This window comes from Oncorhynchus gorbuscha, linkage group LG10 (assembly GCF_021184085.1).
Source record: "Oncorhynchus gorbuscha isolate QuinsamMale2020 ecotype Even-year linkage group LG10, OgorEven_v1.0, whole genome shotgun sequence".
Taxonomy (NCBI): Eukaryota; Metazoa; Chordata; class Actinopteri; order Salmoniformes; family Salmonidae; genus Oncorhynchus; species Oncorhynchus gorbuscha.
The window spans coordinates 39,460,321-39,483,321 of NC_060182.1; the positions used below are offsets into that span (position 1 = coordinate 39,460,321).

The window sequence follows — 23,001 nt, forward strand, 5'->3', positions numbered from 1 at the left end:
TGTGTGTGTGTGTGTGTGTGTGTGTGTGTGTGTGTGTGTGTGTGTGTGTGTGTGTGTGTGTGTGTGTGTGTGTGTGTGTGTGTGTGTGTGTGTGTGTGTGTGTGTGTGTGTGTGTGTGTGTGTGTGTGTGTGTGTCCTTGTTGTGTCCGTGATGTGTCCGTGTTGTGTCTGTACACTGAATACTGGTACCAGTAATACATGTCATTGCCCCAAATAAATCATAATCAAATATTCATTATTTTGTATGATATATTGTAATGCAACCTACATAACCATCAACTCAAAACTCTATTCAAATTCATTCTGAAAAATAAGTATAGGGCTCCTTCATTGCAATAGCCAGACTCAAGTATGGCTGACGTCTTGAATGACCCATCAGCAACCCTAGAGGCCTATTGTTTTGCTTTGTGTGCCCCCCCTCACTTTATGCTCATCTGCAACTTTTGAAAGGGCAATGCAAAGCGCTAATGTAAACAGAGCTGTAGGATAGAGGTCAGTAGCTCCACACACACAATCTGCCGTGGCGTCCACCTGCATTCATTTTACTGACGATGCATGTGTTCCTGCAGAGGAGAGGAGAAATCCTTTCTGAACCTGCAGCGTACTGCTTAGTCTCAGAGACTCAGAAACCTGTATTCATTCAAAAGTCGTATGGGGAAATAACAATAGAATTCCTATGCAATAAACATGCAACCTTGACACAGATTCACCTTTGTGTGCACCCCCCCCCCCCCTCTCTCTCTCTCCTTCCCTCGCTCCCTCTCTCTCTCTCTCTTTCTCTCTACCTCTCTCTCCCTTACTCTCTCTCTCTCCCTCACTCTCCCCTTTACCTTGTGTTGACTCCATCGCAGAGCTCCCCTCCCCCCATCCAAAAGCAAACTTCTCTGTTCCTGCAGCCAGAAATGCTGAGTGCTGCTGTTTTGCTTTGTACACTGAAATGCGCTGAGGCTGTAAGCTGTCCCCAAGCATCTGGTCCCCGGAGGAGAGGATGACAGGAGAAGCAAGGACCTATATGTGTGTGTGTGTGTGTGTGTGTGTGTGTGTGTGTGTGTGTGTGTGTGTGTGTGTGTGTGTGCGTGTGTGTGCGTGCGTGCGTGCGTGCGTGCGTGCGTGCGTGCGTGCGTGCGTGTGCGTGTGCGTGTGTGTGTGTGTGTGGGTGGGTGCATGCGCGATTATGCATGTTGAACACTTATCGTTCATTGCTGCTCCTTGAGTAATTAATTGTCAAACAAGGTAGCCAAACCTGTGACAGAGAGAGAGGGTATGAAGAAGTGCACAGGAGAGAGTAAAGGTGAGAGTGAATGACTGAGAAAGAGAGCGAGAGAGAGAGAGAGAGAGAGAGAGAGAGAGAGAGAGAGAGAGAGAGAGAGAGAGAGAGAGAGAGAGAGAGAGAGAGAGCCAAAGGAAGAAGGAAGAGAGAGTGTAATCCCGGAGAACCCCATATTTATTTAACTTCATTAGTAGTTCTGAAATGTTTAAGTTGATCAATTGATTTCATTTCAGGGTGCACCTATGGCATGTACATGATGTGTTGCATTAATACTAGGTTGACTTAGAATGAATGTGAATGAATCCAGTCAAATCACACTTACACGTGTCAATGCTAAAGTAATGCAACATATCTCTGACTCAATCAATCATCTCATGCTATAGAGTGCATTAGCACAAGAATATCAGTACGTATTCCTAGAACCAGAATAAACTCTGGGCTCTCGTCATAGCCTCGTGTTCCCAGCCAAACTCAAGGCTCTACAGTATCACTTGATTGGGTTCAACCTTATGAATGCACGTTTTGAACAGTATTGAACCCGTATTAACACTAGTGTCAGTGCGTGACAGAGCTGTCACTGTGATGAGGGGGCTGTGCAGCGTTGGGAAACGAGGGGAAAGGGGAGTACAGATCCATCAGACTAGAATGGTTTCAAACTCTGGAAATGTCAGCGTGGACAGAAACGCAAAGGTGTTCTCATCAATTGACAGGCAGCCAGCCCAATACTGAACCTGTCAGAGAACAACCAGAACAAATGTAGATACAGGTGCTCAGTAACAGATATGGCTAGCCCAGCCTCTGTCTCCGCCAGATAATGGCGCATTATTTAACCAGATTAAACTCAACTAATTAAGTCAAATATCAGTCCATCACAATCATAATCACGACCATGTACATCAGAAGCGTCATCATCATCATCACACTGTAGTGGGTACATCCTGCTATATTGTTTGCTAAGAACCAAATCACTTATAGATGCTGTTAAAGCGTCCCTAATATGGTCATCGGGTTTTATTGCAGGAAGCAGAACTAATGGTGTGTATTTAAATTACTTTAAATGACAGCGCTAAATCTAAAAATACGTTGGGTACCAGTGCACTGCCTTTTACAATGATCCTCCCTTTGATTCAATCAAGCTCATCTTTTTCAGGGCCATAAGCCATGAAGGGCATTGGTACTTCCTTTTGTATGGATTAAGTCTGTATGCGTTTTATAGCTTATTTAAGTTCCTGTAGGTGAAAACGAATGAACTAATGAACAAAATAAAAACAAGAAAAAGATATGGCTGTAGGAAGCAATTTGGCAAACGTTTTAGACAGAGGCAATATGATTTTGTCGATTAAGTGTTGACATTTAATGAAAGAGCAGACCGAGTAAAGACAATGCCCATGTGAAATTGGACCACAACAATGTAACAACAAAATAAAATGCAATACAGGCCTAAACATTCTATTTTATAATAAGCATTGTTAGCAGGTCAATAATAAGACTACAATTATTAGTAGGCCTACTCAATCAGGCTATAGCGTACTATTCTTCTCCGTCCAATTTCAATGCTGGATGAAATATTGTTTTGAACAAAAGTGTTACGGAGTTGCTTGCAGAAAGCCAAAGAGCCCCTTGTGAGTCTAAGGTCACACAGATGAACGGTCACCGTCGTCAGGAGGCAAGACAAAGGTCACGGGGTCAGAGTTGAACTCCGGAGTAACTGCATACATTAGCACGACTTGCACAAGCTTAAGTGCATGTTTCCATAACCCTATACAATAGTGGTATATTCATTCATGTAAAACTATGCATTGAAATTCCCAAAATATGTCAAATGTTCTACACTTGTAATTAATTCAAAGGAAGGCATCGGTCAGTAGTAGGCCAATAGTTTACAATAAATAATTGCAGTAATTCCGAGCATAAGTAACTGAAGTAATTCCGTGCTTCCAAATGTTTTGTAATTTTCAGGCCTGCGACATATTTATTGGTGATATATAAGCCTAACACACGCATGCAAAAAGCTATTCAACTAAACTAGGCTTTTCGATATTTCCGAAAATAATATGGATTCATCCCTTCCATGGTTTTAACTTTAAACGTGACAAACTTTAGACCCTATATTAACACCACGGATAACCTGTCACTCCGTCAATAACGTTTTTATGAGGCATGTGAACAAACAGTTAACGAACACATTTCAGTGGAATAGTGGCGTCGTGCCCAGTCAATTGGTTGATTTACAGGGGAACACCACAGTTTAGATAGTGTTTTATTGTTGAACACATGTTGAAACTGAAGTGTTCAGAAGTGGATTTTTATTTTTTGATGTATGTTTATGGCGAGACTATTAGCATACTCGTTAAGGAAAGAGGATTCTACAATTAATTAGCATTTACAGTTCCGTTGAAACGCGTTCAAATGTTTGATTCAAATGGTCGGATTAACGTTGATCAATACACTAAACCTGTTAGTCAATAAATCTATCAGTCAATTGCCAAATGAATCCCTCGGCGCCCGCGGTATAATTCAAACTATTAACGGATAGAAACAATATTCAAGGACATGAAATATCTAAACGGAATAATAAATATAAATCAAATAACTGTTCGTTTATTCCAAATTTGTGACCAGAAGATGTATTACTGTAGATAGGCTATTGACAAAAATATTGTCAATTATTTTGGTAATAGATTTCGGCCATGGTGCTTTAAAAAAAAACGAATTAGATGTTCTTTCACCTTTTAAACGACGAGAAAACCCTGACAGAAATATACATGCTTTTTAGTCAAGAACATTTCAGGTAGGCTGTTCCCGAAGAAAGAGCTGGCCACAAAATGATTGTAATACTGCTTTAATGACATGTAGGCTAATTTATAATAATTAACAACTCAATAAATACATAAACAAATACATATAATACATATTATAATAATAGTTATGTCTGATTAAACTCATGTTATTTGGTATAAACTCATAAAGTGCCTTAATGTTACTACAGCTGACACCGGAGAACAAGTCAAATAGCCTACTCCAATCGAAAGTCTCAGGTTATATTGCCTCGTAAAATAATGGTTCAATAAATACAGAAAATAAATATGTGACCATCTAAAACTAAGAATCGCCGAGTCAAACATTTTACAATAAATTATTCGAGTTCACAAAACTTACCCTGCTTTCGTGGTTTTCGTGCAAAACAACATGATCCTGATTTAACCAATTAGGCTAACTAAAATTCCTACAAACGGAGAATCAAACCAGCTGCAGGTTGGTGACACTGTCACTATTTTTAGGCCTACACACCTTGTTTTGTAACGCACGAGACAGGTCCTCTGCTAGTTGGTGTTTGGGAGAGCACGAGGTCGGGTCAGGTGTCCAAGTTGTTGGAGCGTGAGCGTTTCTGAGCATCTCGAGGACGCCAAAAAGGTCACCGGGAGAAGTAGGCCCTCGCGCGTTAATTTCTTGTGTTTCATGAGCCGGTTCTGGAACCAAATCTTCACCTGCGTCTCGCTCAGCTGCAGGGCGCTCGAGATGTCCACTCTTCTGGCCCGCGTCAAGTACTTGTTGAAGTGGAACTCCTTCTCGAGCTCCGTGAGCTGTTTTGTGGGGAAGTTGGTCCTTGGTACCCGGTTAGCAGTAAGATGGTGCCCATCGGTGGTTACCTCCACGTCCCCTCTCCATACTGACCCCCGTGCAACTATACTCAATACACAGGCCATGTGCATCTTGGCTGAAAAGACAGTTAAAACACAAGTATAACATTATTATAAGGAGCATAAAAGTGTTTCTGAAACTGACCATGGAGACCACACTGGCTGCAACATAAAGTCATCTTATCCAATGAAAGAGATGAATGAAGGTTTCAGGGGGATTAAAGTGATTACAGCATGACTTATAAAACATATATTCAATATATTCATGAAGTTAATTGGTTATGTGTATCTGTGTTGAGATCAATACACTGGATGGCAATGAGAAATACAAAATGTGGCACTAAAGAGTCACATTTTTGTTGCAGTGCCCAATATTCGGCTATGGTTCTGAGACATGGATAGATAAGTAGCCGTCGTGGCTTTTGCACTAGTCACACGCTGAACACTGGACTTAAACCAGACTTAAACAGCTGACTCACTAAATCCTGGAGGCTAGAGTAGGTGTGATGAAATCCCTCGTCTGGCGTGTTTCTTAATCCTGGTCCTGGAGACCTAAAGCAGAGCACAATTATTTATTTTCCTCATAACATATGAATGATGACTTGATCATTTTGATCAGCTAGAATAAATTAAAAACATAGTGCCCTGCTTTGGGTCTCCGGGACCAGTATTAACAAACACTGATTATAGGTTTTGGATTGTTTGTGATGGAGACACCAACCCCAGTAAGGTGTCTGTCTATGGTGATTATAGGTTTTGGATTGTTTGTGATGGAGACACCAACCCCAGTAAGGTGTCTGTCTATGGTGATTATAGGTGGGTCAATTGACTGGTACTGTATCCGTACTGTACCATGGACTCAATAAGGCCAGGTATTGGATGTAATAACTTCTATCATAATTCATAGGAAAGGTATAGGAATTGAAGAGGCTATGAAGAAAGAGGCTATGAAGAAGAGGCTATGAAGAAAGAGGCTATGAAGAAAGAGGCTATGAAGAAAGAGGCTATGAAGAAGAGGCTATGAAGAAAGAGGCTATGAAGAAGAGGCCTCTTAGACATGTCAGCTCATAGGAGACGTCTTGAAATCCATGTTTTAGACAAAGGAGAATGTCAAGGAGAGGTTTACCTGACCTATAACCTAAACTAAGAGCCTTTGGTGACTATGAAGAGGCCAACACAGGCCAAACAATACAGTAAGTAATTAAGCACCTGGGCTCTCAGGAACAGAACATCACATGTACATTCTGACAAATGACTTCTAAGATAATAGAACTGATGCTGGCCAGGAGGAATGAGGAATCAAACTGAAAATATTCTCCTTGGCTGGGAATATTAACGACTCGCATGCTTTAAAAATAGCCAGCCAGCAAAGCCAGGGCAAGCCGCTGAGTGAAAGTATTCCCAGCCAAGGAGAGACAGAAAGAGAGAGAGAGAGAGAGAGAGAGAGAGAGAGAGAGAGAGAGAGAGAGAGAGAGAGAGAGAGAGAGAGAGAGAGAGAGAGAGAGAGAGAGAGAGAGAGAGAGAGAGAGGATCAATACACATTGCTTCAGCCATCTGGGCATCCTGCCCACAGTAATTCAGGTGCTGTCAGAGCATAATTGAAGAATGAGGCACTGGGAGTTTATACACTGTACCAGCAGATCAACTTGCAGACGGGTTGTAGGAAGGCCTTTATGCATGAGAGAATATAGGGATGCTTTGTTTTCGTGCCAAGACAATACACCCTACAGAAAAAAAACGTTGCTGCTGCTTTCACTAATCATACTACTGGTAAGAATGTAGCACTAATGAGATATACTCCAACCCCGAGAATCATTCTTATGATACTGCGTCTATCCTATATCTACCCAGCTGTTTGTATGATAGCTTAAAGCCATCAGGCAGTAGTATACAAACGCTGGCTAGAGGACATGGATACTAGTCCTGGCAAGCAACAAAAACAATCCATTTAAATTAAGACATATTGAATGAGAAATTGTTGTATTGTAGATGTCTCTGAGACAAGTAACAATGAAGGCATGCCATCTTTGATTAACCATTTACTGCAGTGGGCTAAATCGGGGTCACACAGAAGGATTATTTGGTCGTTTTAAACATGATCAATTACTTTCAATGGGAAAAGTCAAGAAACTGCAGGTAGTTTTTAGTAAGTACGATCTAATTTCTACGAAATCAGAAAATATACGCTGAATGCACAGTAAAGACCGATGTGTTGTTGGTGGACTGATGATATGTGACTGTGATTATGGTCAAAAGGTGAACACGTAAAGGTGCTTGGCATTGAGATCAATACACAAGGCTCTCATTACTATACCGACAGATAATCAATAGGCAGAGAGCTCTAACGTTTTTGGGAGTGAGCTTGGCTAAACGTACCTGTGCACACTGAACCCTCAGGTCCTACTGCCTTTCCAGAGCACAGTGATGCAAATGAAAGAAAGGCACAAGTGGATAGAATCAAACTATTCTCTTCTTTTCTATCAATATCTCCATCATTTCGTGTTCCCCAATAGGTACGGAGAGGCAGGCATATGTGTGTATGCCTGTGTACAGACCCTCTACACCTGGCCCAGCGTCCCCTGCCTTTTCCTCAGTACATCCTAATTTTTCCAATCTGGGTAGAATTGATGAAGACGTAGGTCAAACGTCACTTACTGTATGGTTATTGTGGTTGACTGATTCAGGAATTACAAGTGCTCAGTTATACTATTCATATTTTATAGCCTATTACCTTTTGTTAAAAGTTCATTCACAATTATGTATTTATTTCTGAAGCCATTTGGTGCAATAGGCTACATGAATGCAAATAAATGCGTGTCTTGTAGTTGATCATTTTGACCGACTTTTGCGAAATTTCAGCTATGCACATAAACACGTCAAACTTGTTTTGCCTGTTGTCCAGTAGCCTACAGTAGCCTAGCTTATACTTTCGCACAGCACAGCACTGTCCTGCCTACAGTAGCCGATTTGAGAATATGGCACATCTGTTGCAGACTACTTTTCAACATATGATGAGAAATGAATAACGGTTTACCAAACGTTAAATGTAGATGTAGAAACTAATTGATAACTAATGATACAGTACTCATACGTCGTTTAAGACGTGCTAATGGTTTTCGTATCAAGAACAAATAAAACATTTTTACAAATGATTTGGTCAATAAGATAGCTGTCGTCTTTCCAAATGGGAACGTGAACGACGTGTCCAAAACTCACCCGTCCGAGGTCGAGTTCTCTTCACTTTCACCCACTCAAAAGTTTTGCTCCTGTGACTTAGTTCAGGTACCTTACACTTGGGGTCCGAGTGAGAGCCACTGTCCACAACAGCAACGTGAATCTTAGGCCCATCATGAGTGTAGAATTCGGAGTGCGCCAGCGCCTCAGTCGCAGTGTTGTGTGTGGAAGAGGAGTATCCAAGTCCGGGAAGTCGTGCTCGTGAGCCAGGAGATAGGAGGGGAGACGAGAGTAGCGGAGGCAAGCCGCTGGCGTGGTGGAAAAGCCCTGACTCTGTGTTAAGGGAAGGGCTGCTCGAGCCTGAGCAGACCCGGAGCTGACTTACCGTGCAGTCTGTTTCAGAACTGGTTTCGAAAAAAAATGGGTAACTGTGTTGCAATTAATATTCCCTGCCAATCTCTGCTGAAGTTTTTCCTTAGTTGCCAGCGCTAACTTCAGGAGAAGTTATCTGGTCCAAGTCCCGTATCATGACCTCCCCAGGTCGGTACCCCCCTGCTACCCTCCCCATTACACGCTAACTCTTGATATGAATTCACCTACCATAATCGTTGGACCGGTCAAACGGTTGTAGAACGCATGGACAAGTAGCTGTAGCTAACACCCAACAACGCATGGGTGGACCAAGACAGCGACCATGCATGGACAGTCAGATGGGCATGCCCTGGAGAAAGTCGATCTCTGATTGATGGAGATGACGTGCCCTCTTGGTCTTGGCCAATAGCTGGACATCTCTGTCATCCATCCGGGACAACGCTGATTAGCCAAGCCAAGCAAGTTGTAGACTCATTTGGGGTGGCCATATGAATGGACTCCAGTACAGCAGGCAATGCCAGTGTAGACCATTCGTGGTAACTTTATTTTCTCAAACAGGGCCGTTTAAATATTTACGCGTAAGATGGACACGTAAAGTGGCACTTTGTGACTGGGATATGGAGGACTGGGATATGGAGGACTGGGATATGGAGGAGCAAGTAGGCCTAATTTAAGGAAAGTTCCCTGAGACGATAGACCAACGTTTCCGAAGTCTTGTATTAACCACAGTGTCCGCGCTCATGTTTCAAACAGGCAAAATGACGGCAGATTGGTGTGTTCCTCTTTACGCGCACAGTGCTGCAGGCCTTCTCCATCTACCAACTGTGTGACTCTGTATACATCACGCCAGATGTGTTATTATCATTTACCAAAACGATTAGGCCTATAGCTGTTATTTAATAACTGCTTTTAAGGTACAAGCCAATACCGTAACAACACTTGTTTGCAGGTCCTGGATTGAAATGTTTGCCAATATTGGCCTAAAACGTTCATTAGTATAGGCCTACATAATGTAAAACGCCTAAACAAACTAGTAGGAAGGTCGACTATAAGCTTAAGTGGATACAGTCTATTCATTGGCGTTAGGGTCTTACGCATCTATCCTGCGACGACGGTTTCTTCAGCAGCAGTGGCCGCGTTCAGTGCATGGCTAAGGGTCATGTGAAAGGCACACTTAATGGGTTCAAAGGTCGTGACAGTGGCTGTTGAACTGTTCACTAGCAGCATATCTGTAATTAGTCTCCGAACAACTAGGAAAATAGCTCCGAGGACAAAACCCAAAAGTTTTGCATTTGAGAAACAGATGGACGTTCTCGTTTAGGGACCCACTTATCGACAATTATATAGCCCTGCAGTTAGCTTTATGAAATGGGAAGATAAACTAATAGAGCTATGAATGATCAAACTATGTCAATATTGCAAATGCATGCTCAGCGATGTTATTTCAGATACATATTTCCATCTTCATGTATATTATATATACAGCCGGCCTTCTTCTTGCCATTAAACTGTATTTACATGTTTAATTAGATGGCATAGGAAATGTTGACAGTGCAAATTGAACAACAACCTTTAAATTACATTTTGTTCGGCGGCTATAATTCCCAGTTACGTGCATAGGCCTATACGCTCATCCTCATTTTATTACACTTTAAGGAGAGCTAAACCGGTTTAATTGCCTACATTAAAGTTGATTCTAATTCAGATGAGGCTACATGTTAAGAAACCAAATAACACAACGTGAGAAATAAATGTTAGTATTAGCTCGTACATGTTTTTTTTTGAAGAAGCAGAATTTACAGGTAGGCGTGCAGTTTTATGAGGAATTATTTGAAGGAATTACACGTGTTTAGAGATACAGGTAATTACAACGTTATTAATTCAGTAGCATGTCTGTTGAGTCCAGATATTGAGGTGGGTGAGACAAGTGGGTGGTGGATCCAAAGAACTTGGTTTTTGTTCTTCTTCAAATACATTTGTGGGTAGTATTGACTGCTATACAATTAGAGTGTAATATTACATATACCGGTACACCAACATCACAATAGACAACATATTTCAGTTTCCCACCCGTAAATGTAATTCGTTTAAAATTGTGTAATTATTATTTGTAGTAAATATCGTGCATTTATTATTGTTATTGTTATTATTATATGACTTCGTTTTATTAGGCATATCATTTTTGCTATTATTATTATTGTAGGGGAGAGAAATTGCTATGAATAATGTTTTATTGTTCATAACTAACCTCTATTTGCGTCTGAATTTTTGTTTGAATTATTATCATTGCCTTAACATAATTTTCCATCAAAGACCATATCACTAACCTGATCACAATATTTATCCACACAACTCCACAATAGTAATTACAAAACAATGATATATAATCAACCATTTAGGCCTCATAAAAGCATACAACATTCTATAGGCAACAGCCCAGAAACCCGGTCGCAGCTGGGGGAGGTAATGGAATTCTACAGGCAGCGATGTGCTGAATGAGTGAGTGCGATATATCCCTTCCCTCCGTGCATTTGCATGCTACACTTATCCATCTTGTTGTCATCTTGCGAGGTTACCCAGGGTTCACGCGCTAGCTTGTTTCTCTCCCCTACACTCAATAAATAAATCTCCGCAGCGTTCTGTTTACCGCCTGAATATAAATTTGTTTGCAGTCGATCGAAGACCTGTGTGGAGGTATTAGAAATTGTATTTCTCTAATGGCTTTCAGCAGAGGGGGGGGGTATGCAGTATGATAAAAAATAAAAAATAAATAAATAAAAAACAACTGGCATGAGAATATTTCCTCTCTCTTTATGGAAATACACGTACTTCTTTAATTAAAAAAAGTTAATAAACCCAGTTTCCAACGAATAAAAAATATGAAAATAAATAAATAACTATGCAACCATGCATATATTCAGTCAGTGGCATATGTTTGATTAGCATATATTTTAAATAAGTGTGTTAAACACACTCCTGGTTGTAAACATCCTGGCAACAGGAGTGATATTATCACGCTGACCTTAGGAAGTAAAACAAGTCCTCTGGAACTTGAGTTGGCTCGTCTCCCTCTCAACAGCTTGTATCCCCAAAACAGACACATTTACCAGGGCAGATGATGCTAAACAATCTGGGATAATGTCAAGAATGGAGAAAGAACATTTCCTTCTTTTTTTTTGCAGCTGGAATGAAACCAACCAGCAGCCAATACCACCATCCTAAACCTCCTCTCCCTCTGCAAAATAAATGAACCAACTCACTGCATTATTTAAATCCTGCATGGATGTCAGATTTGGACTTTGCCTTCACATGCCTCATTAAAATTATGCACTCCTACAAAACCCTTCTCAGATGCTATTTGGCGATAAAGTCAAACACCACATGTTGTTCTGGATGGGTAACCTACAATACATTGTTGTACCCTGTACAATCAATTCCATGTTCCCTTATAACATGCATATTACATTTTCATGCATATTGTTGATGGCCCCATTGTCTCTATAGTTGTCATTGGAGGTGAGGTGAACAACGCTATTGGTGAGGTTGTCTATCTCAGACAGCAGGGAGAAAGAATATTGATTGACTGATGCTGCTCATTTGTTTTCTGCTCCATTCTCTGATCTCTCTGATCTGACGCCAATAGAGGAGCTGAGCTGCAGAGGCCCAGTGATCATGGTGGCCATGCCTGGATGGATGGGATTATCTCCTATGGGTTTGTATGGACCCCTCACCCTGTTGACACGGACACACACGCACACGCACACACACACGCACATGCACACACACACACACACACACACACACACACACACACACACACACACACACACACACACACACACACACACACACACACACACACACACACACACACACACACACACACACACACACACACACACACACACACACACACACACACACACACACACACACACACACACACACACACACACCTTGCTGACAGTGGCGGTAATGATGCTACAGGCTGAAGCGCGGTGACGGTGCTGACACTGACACGATGAGGCCCTGGTCTAACCCAGGAACACCGTCACAGACTCATTATTTGTCATCTGTCGACCCTGGGAGCGCTGGGAATTAACCATGCGATGACAGATGACTGTCACCACCAACCTGAGGTCACAGTCGGCCGTTAATGCAGTGTGTGGCTGAGCTGTAAAAGCTGGGCGACCTATACAGTGGCGGGGATCTCTGTGGGGTCCACAAGATGACAAACAGGAGTAGTAAAAGCCAGCTCGGCGATATACGTGGTGAGGCCCTCAGCAACCTGTACAGTGGGGATCACTCAGCAGTCATAACCTCAGTTGTGGACTTTACCAGGTCAAGGGACAGAGGCACGTTATAGTGAGGGAAAGATTGGGGGGACAGGGGAGGGGCTCATCTAAGATGCATGTAACCACATTCCCACAGAGAGGATAATAGAGCGATATACAGCCTACAGCGCTAGATTGGCATACTCATGCTTCCAAAGAATATATAGATACTGGTGCGCCACCAGAATATGTGTGTATGATGCTTCACAAATCCTAGGAGCCCAGCGAGGCGCTCAGCAGGCAGTCTCCCAAACACCATGACAACAAAGCATCCGTCATCACTGTTCCTCGCCAGCTGCTGTGCACACTTCTCGGTTTCCTTCCGGAGTTCTTACTGGCGGGAAATGAGCTGGGTTCAACGTGAAGTGTGAGTGCGTCGTGTGTGTGTTCATCACAGCAGCACATTGCCATATGCCTCTGTCTCCAGTCTCACACCGCAATGAATGCAGGGAAATAGAATGAGAATGAGAAGACAGCACATGGCATTGAGACGTTTTTAGAGCTTAAAGCGTCTATCGTGGACATCAATAAGGGTAAAGAATTTTTGTGACACAAAGGGCTGCGCTTTTAATTTGAGGTTTTTACCGTGGAATGCAATTGAAGCTGTATAATAAAGCCATTGGGTCTGTCCATCGTATCTCTTGTCCTCTCTGAACGATCAATGACGATCAACATGTTGACATTTAGCCTTGATGATTGGTGTGATTACAATTTCCTTTAATCGGTCAGATATGTTGTAGTGGCAGATACACTGTCAAGGTCAGTTAGAATACGCTCTTAACCAAAGGCAATTTGTACAGCATGCGATTCCTCTAGGACTTGAACATTGCTGTAGTGCCAACTGAGCCACACAGGACCACAGCCGAGGTACAGTAAGTGACTCTTTCTCTCAGTTTGCTCTGTCCTTCCCTCGACTGCCACACTTTTATCGGTGGCCTCACCTTTTCATTGTCACCGATCACCCTTAACTGGGATGTATTTAAAACGTCATGGATCTTTACGGCGGCATGCTTTAATATGACGGTAACAGTTGTCTAGCTAACCAGGAAGTCAAATTCCGGAGATGGATGAGAAGTACCAGGTGAGTTGTCATCCGTCTACCTGAGTGATGCTCTCCCTCGCTCCGTTCCGCACCACGGCGCGGACATATAAATACAACCCATAAAGCTGACACAGGAAATTGATACTTTAAAAAATAAAAAATAAAAAGCTACTGGAAAAGGTGCGTGAGCGGTGTGACGTACTGCTGAGGGTGGAGGGATGAAGGGAGAGAGGGAAGGGGGGAGGGGGGAGAGAGAGCGAAAGAGAGAGTGTAAAGGCGGATGATAAGGTTACCGGTTGTAAATTGTACTTGATTGGCTAAAGGCCACCTGTGAAGTTCAGTGTCTTGTTTATCGTCAGAGGAATAGAGTATAATGCATTTATAATACATACTCTAAAATAAGCCAAATGAAAATATAACAACACAGACAAGAAAGGGTCAACAAGAATGATCTCACATTGAACGTTTTATGGGCAGTCTGTCTTTGTTTATTTGACCACCAATTGTCAAAAAACATCATCTATGATCTGGTTTGGATTGCAAGTCTGCTGGGATCTGACCTCATGTTCCGGAATGTATAATGTGATGCATTCTCAACCCTGGATTCTGTTTCATATTCTGCAATGACACTGAGAGTGTTTGTAGTGACATGGTTTAGTGTGGTGTGTCTGGTTTTTAATGTCTAAAAGCCGACTGTTTAGGATGGAGCAGAGCAGAACAAGCAGAGCTCCTCAGATGCCGGGCCAGGCCTCATTTAATGCTCTGTATTACGACCATAAATCACGTCTGCTCACACAGCACACACAAGAATGCAAAGAATCCAACACTGCTGTCTGCAATTTAGTCTCTCTCTCTCTCTCCTCTCTCTCTCTCTCTCTCTCTCTCTCTCTCTCTCTCTCTCTCTCTCTCTCTCTCGCTCTCTCTCTCCCTCAGTCTCTCGCCAGTTGGTTTCCTCTCTCTCTCTCTCTCTCTCTCTCTCTCTCTCGCTCTCTCTCTCTCTCAGTCTCTCGCCAGTTGGTTTTCTCTCTCCTCTCTAATCTATTCTCTGTCTGTCTCTCTGTCTCTGTCTCTGTCTCTGTCTTTCTTTCTTTCTTTTTCTCTCTCTCTCTCTCTCTCTCTCTCTCTCTCTCTCTCTCTCTCTCTCTCTCTGTCTCTCTCTCTGTCTCTCTCTGTCTCTGTCTCTCTCTCTCTCTCTCTCTCTCTCTCTCTCTCTCTCTCTCTCTCTCTCTGTCTCTCTCTTTCTCTCTCTCTGTCTCTCTCTCTCTCTCTCTCTCTCTGTCTCTCTCTCTCTCTGTCTCTCTCTCTCTCTGTCTCTCTCTCTCTCTCTCTCTGATGTGATCTTTGATCTTAGACAGACTGCATTGTCGAGGCCATAGGGTTACAGGTCATAAATATCTGATGATAACACTGCTGGCATTTACTGTATAATCTCTGTCTCCCTGTCTCTGTGTCTGTCTGTCTCCCTGTCTCCCTGTCTCCCTGTCTCCCTGTCTCCCTGTCTCCCTGTCTGTCTGTCTGTCTGTCTGTCTGTCTGTCTGTCTGTCTGTCTGTCTGTCTGTCTGTCTGTCTGTCTGTCTGTCTGTCTGTCTGTCTGTCTGTCTGTCTGTCTGTCTGTCTGTCTGTCTGTCTGTCTGTCTGTCTGTCTGTCTGTCTGTCTGTCTGTCTGTCTGTCTGTCTGTCTGTAATAACAAGTAGAAAGCCTGGCATATAGTCCTACTGGATGCTGTAAACTAGGGTGCTGAGCCATGCAACAAACACATCCTCTGAGAATGAAGGGGCTCCAACCCTGCTTCAAATAAACAATTGAAAAGGAGAGGGTTTAGAATGAAAGGGAGGCGGCATCAGCTCTTGTCAAGATGTCTAGTGGGTTGAGAGCCTGTGGTTGGACTGCTGGAAACACTGCCTTGTCTCCATGATTAATGTAGGGTAAACAAGAGGCAGGAGCCAGGGAAAGTGGTGCCCAGAGATTGTGTAACATGAAAACATAATATCACAGAGTTTTTATTGAATCTATTCCACAGTATGGGCTAATTTCATTACAAAACTTGTTTTCCAGAAGTAGAATGCACTCTTTAATCTCAATAAAATGCTGCTGGAGAATGAAGTCATTCTAATAAGAAATGAATAAAGATAATGATTCCACTGAGATTGATTTTCCACCAATGCATTTATTAAACATCTCATTAATCAAGAACAGTATCAAAGACGTTTAAAAAAAGCTATGATCCTTAGTTTCTGCATCCAGTTTTCATTTATAGATTAATGACATATACCCATTGACTCTTGAAGAATATAACTTATAAATGCCTCATGAGCTTATTAGTTCAACAGTCGTACCCTATCAGAACACAAACATAAGCTTGTTTTACCCCAATGTTTGTCAACAATGTAAATGTAAACAAACACTGTATAGCCTCGAAACATGGTTAAAACGATACATTTGAAATCATGGATGGTCAGTCCTTGCATCCATAGCGCTGTATATGAATTTGGGAGTAGTTACATTTCTCCAGCCCCATCCCTAAGCTTTTTAGCGAAACAGGGACAGGGAGACATGTTGATATTGTTTTAACGAAGGATTCTAGCTTCAACACAAACACATATGTAACAAAAACAGAACTTCATTCAATATGAACATATGCTTCTGTGTTTTCACACTTACACAAACTCACAAGAACGAACAGCTATTTAATGATAAGAACACAAAACATGGCCTGATTAGATGACACCTATTTATTCCTTTGTAAGTCAAATTCCTTTCCTTCTGTCATTTAAAAGAGGACCCACAATTATTTGACACATTAGGAGCTCTTAAAATGTTCAAAACGGAATAACTGACATCGTCTAGATTTGTACAGGAAATCATTCTGGAGAAGCGAACAGACTGCACCTGTTTCGGGAGGTGCTGGCTAGCGGAGTAGGACACCTGTTTCACACGCAGGTGCTGGATGAAGGCAGTAAAACACCTGAACAGGGTGAGGTGCTGGCTCACGGAAAGAACACCTGGACAGGGCGAGGTGCTGGCAGCATGGTGAATACAATATAAGGAACACCTGGAACGGATCAAAGGTGCTGGCTAATCGGGGAAAGGATAGAACACCTGTTGGGAAGACTAGGTGCTGATTAGCGGAATAGAACACCTGGGAGCAGGGTGCTGGCAGAGAGTAGAACACCTGAGAGTGAGAGAGGTGCTGGCTGAGCGAGAGGGTAGAACACCTGACCAGCAGAGGGAAAGGTGCTGGGAGCACAGGGACAAGAACACCAAACATGACAGTTTCGGCGAGGTGCTGGCTAGCGGAGTAGAACACCTGTTTCGGCGAGGTGCTGGCTAGCGGAGTAGAACACCTGATTCGGCGAGGTGCTGGCTAGCGGAGTAGAACACCTGTTTCGGCGAGGTGCTGGCTAGCGGAGTAGAACACTTGAAAAAGAAAAGGAGAGCCTCACATTCCAGGAGCTCAGGTGCAATAATTGAATAACCAACGTTTCGACAGACAAACTGTCTTCATCGGGATCATTACGAGTCCATAACATAACACGTGATACCTATACCGCAAAGTAAAATTCCTTTCTCTCTGATTTAAATAGACGACAAGCACAAGCCATGACACATGAAAATACAAAAATGAATTGATAATGTGTTCAAAACATGCATTTGACATGCAAAATAGTAGCAGGATGTCTTTGGGGATTTTATTGCTAATATAAATCATGTCAATTTTGATTAAAAAAGATAACATTTTGCCACAAGGTGTAACAGGAACAGAGGGGGCAGTAGTGGTCGCTTTTGGACTAGAAACCTATAAGGATACTGGAAACCCTATTGGTAATAAATCTGCATTCTTCAGTGAGCCACTATCAGAAAGTTGAAAGAAAGCTAGCCTCCACAATGCTGGTTTGATTGAATTGACCACCTACACACACATATTACTGAAGTTCTAGGTGTTTAGGTTTGCGGCATAGGCCTGCTCTTACAGGTGAGTAAGTGTAGGGGGTTCTAGGTCTAAGAGGCATCCTCCACATCTGAAATATGCACTGATGTCACTGTCAACATAAGAGGATAGGTGCCCTGGGGCGAGTTTGGAGAGACCCGTGCACAAACATCCGCTGTCTACAACCGTAAGGGCCGACTGCAGACTATCAGAGTCCGGCGCAGTTCCGGTGGTGAGCTGGGGAAGGTCCATGGGAGTAACACGTAAACAGTCACTGGTATTGGCCTTACTGTGAGAACCCGACGCCGGGGTACGATCACAATTAACGAGGAGAAGGTTTGGAGACCGAGTCCCTCTCACCAGACCAGCACTTCTGAATCCCGAGTACCCAACTCCAGCAGAGGACCTTGGGCTGAGGGATGGCATGTGTGTGGTGGTAGAGAGGCACGGCGACGGTGTCTCAGTCGCTGTCCCTCTGTCCTCCTTATGATCCTTCTTGTATTTCATGCGTCGGTTCTGGAACCAGATCTTGATCTGCCGGTCTGTGAGCCTCAGGCCCGCAGCCATCTCCAGCCTGCGCGGTCGACATAGGTAGGGGCTGAAGTGAAACTCCTTCTCCAGCTCCACTAGCTGAGTACTGGTGAACGCCGTCCTCGCTCGCCTCCCTCCGTCTCGCCCTCTCTTCCTCTACTTGGGAGACCACCAGCCTCGTTACGACTGCACACTGAATCACCTGGGAGAATGACAAAAGGAACATGTGAAGGAGGAGTCAATTAAAAGTCAGCTCGCGGGCACCAAGGCGAGCTTCCGCCTCGCTTGGGTAAAAAGGGAAAATCTTAACTGAGGGACTTAGGAATCCTAATTAGGCATCTTGTAAAGTGTCCTGGGATAAAGTGTTTTTTTTTCTGGAGTCAATTAACCTATTACTGCAGTGGGCTAAATCAGGGTCACACAGTGTTTCTTGGTAGTCTTAACCAAATCTACTTTGGAACAAAAGTACACACCTCACACACAATGGCGATGGACTTAAGAAAAGAAGACACCTGTACCATGTCAGATATAGAGTTGAAATGTATTACATTGTGACGTTGCATCCCAATATTACACTTCATATACATCACAGAAGCCTGAAATATAACAAAACTATTTGACATAGAAACCATCAGATTTCCGTTGTTTAAAAAAAAAAAGTTTAATTAATGATGAAATGATGATGAATATGAATAACTTTCCACTCATAACTCCAAAGAGGGCACTTTTGGTCATTGACTGCAGGAAAGGGCTACATGTGTTTCCTTCAAAGCTTCCATCTCTCCTTAATTGCATCAATTGCTTTGTGTTCATGACTAGCCCAAGAGAGACCTGCCCATGGGCCTAAGAGAGAAACACATCTATACCTTGCTGATAATGCACTGCAAGTGTCTGGGACATAACACCAGTTACAGCTTGTCTCAGATAATAGTGTTTTGAGAAAGTTGTTTTTCAGGGAATCGTCTTACATACGCATTAATCACATCTACACACGGCAGTAGTGTACCTGTCAACTCAATCACTTAAAGAGTGCCTTGGGACCACCACTGGAAACAACCACCGTCAGAGTGTCAGATGTGCCACAACAATCCTGTCAGTGACTATTGTATTCCGGGTTTAAAGTCCCCGTTTACACCTGGATATCTGACCTACTTAGGAGGAAATGATCGTGTGTGATAGAATTGAGAACTAACATAAAGAGTTGTTCATACGTATTATTCAAATTTCTTCAAATGTAACACAAACATATGTATGTGTCTATACACTCTCAGAAAAGGAGGGTGGGAGAACCATTTTTGGTTCCAAGTAGAACCCGTTTTGGTTACAGGTAGAATTCTTTTGGGTTCCATGTAAAACCCTCTGTGAAAAAAGGGTTCTACATGGAACTCTCTGTGAAAAAGAGTTCTACCTGGAACCAAACAGGGTTCTTCAAAGGGTTCTCCTGTGGTGACAGCTGAAGAACCCCTGTAGGTTCTAAATAGCAGCCTTGTTTTCTAAAAGTGTAGGCAGAGCATAATTCTGGTCAAGAAAAAGAGAAATATAGACAACATCTAAACTCTATATTATGTCAATAAAGGTTCAAACAAGAATTATTGCCTAATACTTATTCTTTCTATGTTAATATGTGAGCAAGTCATAACTCACAAATGTCACTTTGGCACCAAAATTATAAGGTGTGCAATGTTCTGATAAAATACGTTTGAAGACTAGGTAAATGCAGATATAGTCTAGGGTAATATGGACAGTCATATGCACATTCATCATTATGACACTGTACTATATTCAAATATAATATTATATTTACCTGATTCGTTGGAGTCCGATGCACTCTGGTGTAGGTCATGCCGAGTTTCTCTCATCCAAGGGAAGAGATGCCTCGGTGAGAGGAAGTAAGTGGATGCACTGCACCTCTTGTCTCTGACGAGTGCTTTGCCCTTGGCATGGCGGGTATCCACCGGGTCCGGGGTGCCCCATAACGGGTCAGTCGGGTACGGCGTACAGCTGATACCAGCAGAAGTGGTGACTGAACGCTGGAAGAGTGGAATCTCTCGGAATTGTGGCGCGTGGCCTCCCTCACTGTGTCCGGTGACGCATCCAGCAGGTTCGGTTGCAGTGTTGTGTTCGCCCTGTAGATGACATGGGAGAAGGGACTGGTGCTGGTCCATAGACCTAGCAGGGTGCACTTCATCAAATTCACTCTGATAAATATAACTATGGGTACGCCCTGAATGTTGGGAAGGTATGCACTTTTGCATGTTAAATATATAGCTTTTACAACGAACGTAAATGTAAAAGCTTTATGCAGAAGACTTTAAATAAGCTTTAAGACTGTATTGAATAATATTACCAGAGGGGTAAACCGTGAAGTCACGTGGGGCCGTCCTCCAATAATCGCGCGCTGGAGTTACAAACCGTCCGAAAGGAACTTAATCGCGCTGGAGGAACCCGCTCCCATTCTTCAGGCAGCATTGCAATAAGCACGGGTTTCTTCACCTATGGATGAAAACAACTAATTAGTGTATGAAAAGTAAGAGAGGACTAGCAGTGTATGTAGGCAGTTTTAGAACGCGAGAGAGGGAAAGATGGAGGGAGAGAGAGCTAGAGAGAGAGAGAGAGAGAGAGAGAGAGAGAGAGAGAGAGAGAGAGAGAGAGAGAAAGAGAGTGAGTAAGAGACAGAAAAAGAGGCACGCAACTGAACGCATCATTTGGAACTAAATATCTATTCGTTTTTTATTTACAGAGTACCAGATGGTGGGAAGAATTCGAATGGAAATCCAGCGCAATGAAAGTTGCATCGTTTTTTACAACTTCCCCGGTAGGTTATATCAATGCTCCTTGTTGGAAACTATCGAATAAGTGGTATGTTAGCCTACTTGGATAATATCAATGCTATCGCGAGATATACAAAAAAAAACGACATTTGACTAAAATGTGTAATTTTCGTGAATGTGTTATTGTAACATGAGTGTGCTGTTTGTTGAAGTGTTATTCTGATATTAAAAATGAGGACCAACCATTGTGAGTGGTATTGTGAGTGGTATTCCTCTGGATATACTTTTGTCTATTTACTTTATTCTATTTGCTTGTGAATATGCATTCAGTTCATAGTGGTTGCATGCTAATACACTGAGTGAGGGAACCATCCAAGTGAGCAGTGCACTTATCTACTTAGATTAAAGGACTTGGAATATATTCGAATAGAGTCAATGGGAGTGGTCAAACAAAGGCTTTTGACAATCATTGCCACACACAAAGAGAATGAGAAGACCACAAAAGAATATCGAAAATAATACTATTTTTTACCTCAAATGTCTGGCTACCTGCGATTACTAATCAATATCCACTTGGATGTGTTTGCTCTGCCCAACATCATTCATATTACAGGGTATTTTTCGATTGATAAAACCCGTGTGTATGGACGGACAGACAAAGAGGGAGGAAAATGACTGGCTGGCTGGGTTATACGAACCCAACGCTAACACCAAAGCAATAGCCAATGGACTTCAGGAACTTGCTAGTCATTTAACTTGGAGGTGTGCTGTTGCAATAATGTTTAGGCCAATGTAAATATTACAATAAAAAATAGACTATATAGCTAGTTATAAATACCCTACCCAAACGAGCATGGTCTACAGCAGAGCCATGTAGAGATTAGGGCTCTGGTGGCTTTAAAGTGTACGTGGACTAAGGATGATATTATCAGAAAATGTTGATTAGAACCTAGGCCTACAACAATATATTTTCACTAGTATTTCTATAATATAATAGAACAAATCCTCAATAGATGTCGTCCAGCAGCACCGTGATGGATGATGCACTCTGGATCGCCTCGCCGGGACGACCCAGCATCTTCACAGCACCGCTCTGATTTAATCCCTCTTCCGTTTACCCTCCTTCTAGCCCCGCCACAAGGGTAACCTCACTCCCTGATTCATATCCTCCATTCACACGTCACACACTCACGCCAATACGTTATTTCAACATAAAGAAGGAGCATATCATGTTCTCAATATTGTAGGCTAAAACGATTAAAGGACATTTTTTTGACGGGATCATTTAGAATAATAGAACAACAAGAATAGCACGCAGGTAGAGATATGATTTCCGGCAACATCAAATGTTCACGGAGAGCATGATCATCAGGATAAACAAAATACTCCACTTGAATTTCAGCTAAATCGAGTTATGGGTCATAGTCATACCCTAGTCATGTTCACAGCCTCATAGTAATGAGAGAGAACATAGCCTTTTCAGGATCATATAGGAGATTGGGACAAATAAGCAGACAATCTCTTATTAAACGTTAACAATAAGACGTGTGCACATACAAAAATGACATATATTCGCATTTATTTACCATATTAGGCCTACATTCAAATAGGCTACCTCTGGTCATTTAATTTGAAACTGGCATGCCTAGTATACTGTGCACAATTAAACAGGTAGGTTATACTGCGTCTATTAGAGGGAGCTTATCAGAAGACACTCCTCCTCATGCCCTTAACTTTTCCAATTGTTCTTCCCAAAATCATTCTTGTTTTAAGAACGATTTGTTATTTAGAGTACAGTGAATTGCTGTCACAGAGCTCTTCAGAGAGAGGCATTCAGTGTGCACATAGCAGGGTTCGCATTGGTGCCATTTAGGCGACATGAAATATGACTTGGTTGGGAGTGTGCGGTGAATGCGAGACGATTCATTCCAACCTGA

General features: G+C 42.5%; 1 protein-coding gene and 1 pseudogene across 1 annotated transcript; both read right to left on the bottom strand.

Annotated features, from left to right (window-relative positions):
• Positions 1-4,174: 4,174 nt before the first annotated feature.
• Positions 4,175-8,887, bottom strand: LOC124046891 (annotated as a pseudogene).
• An 8,260-nt stretch (positions 8,888-17,147) lies between these two features.
• On the bottom strand, positions 17,148-20,458 carry LOC124046892 (homeobox protein Hox-A1-like). The gene is made up of 2 exons (XM_046367666.1): positions 20,216-20,458; positions 17,148-18,449 (listed from the first exon to the last, which is right to left on the bottom strand). The coding sequence occupies exons 1-2, from the start codon at positions 20,456-20,458 to the stop codon at positions 17,802-17,804; spliced, it is 891 nt and encodes a 296-aa protein (XP_046223622.1). The 3' UTR covers positions 17,148-17,801.
• Between the last annotated feature and the right edge of the window lie 2,543 nt (positions 20,459-23,001).

Bases quoted from the DNA above. Each gene is read 5' to 3' on its own strand.
- LOC124046892 (XM_046367666.1), bottom strand. From the start codon at position 20,458: ATGGACCAGCACCAGTCCCTTCTCCCATGTCATCTACAGGGCGAACAC. The intron at 18,450-20,215 runs GTCAGAGACAAG...TCTCCCAAGTAG, and splicing joins ATGCCAAGGGCAAAGCACTC to AGGAAGAGAGGGCGAGACGG.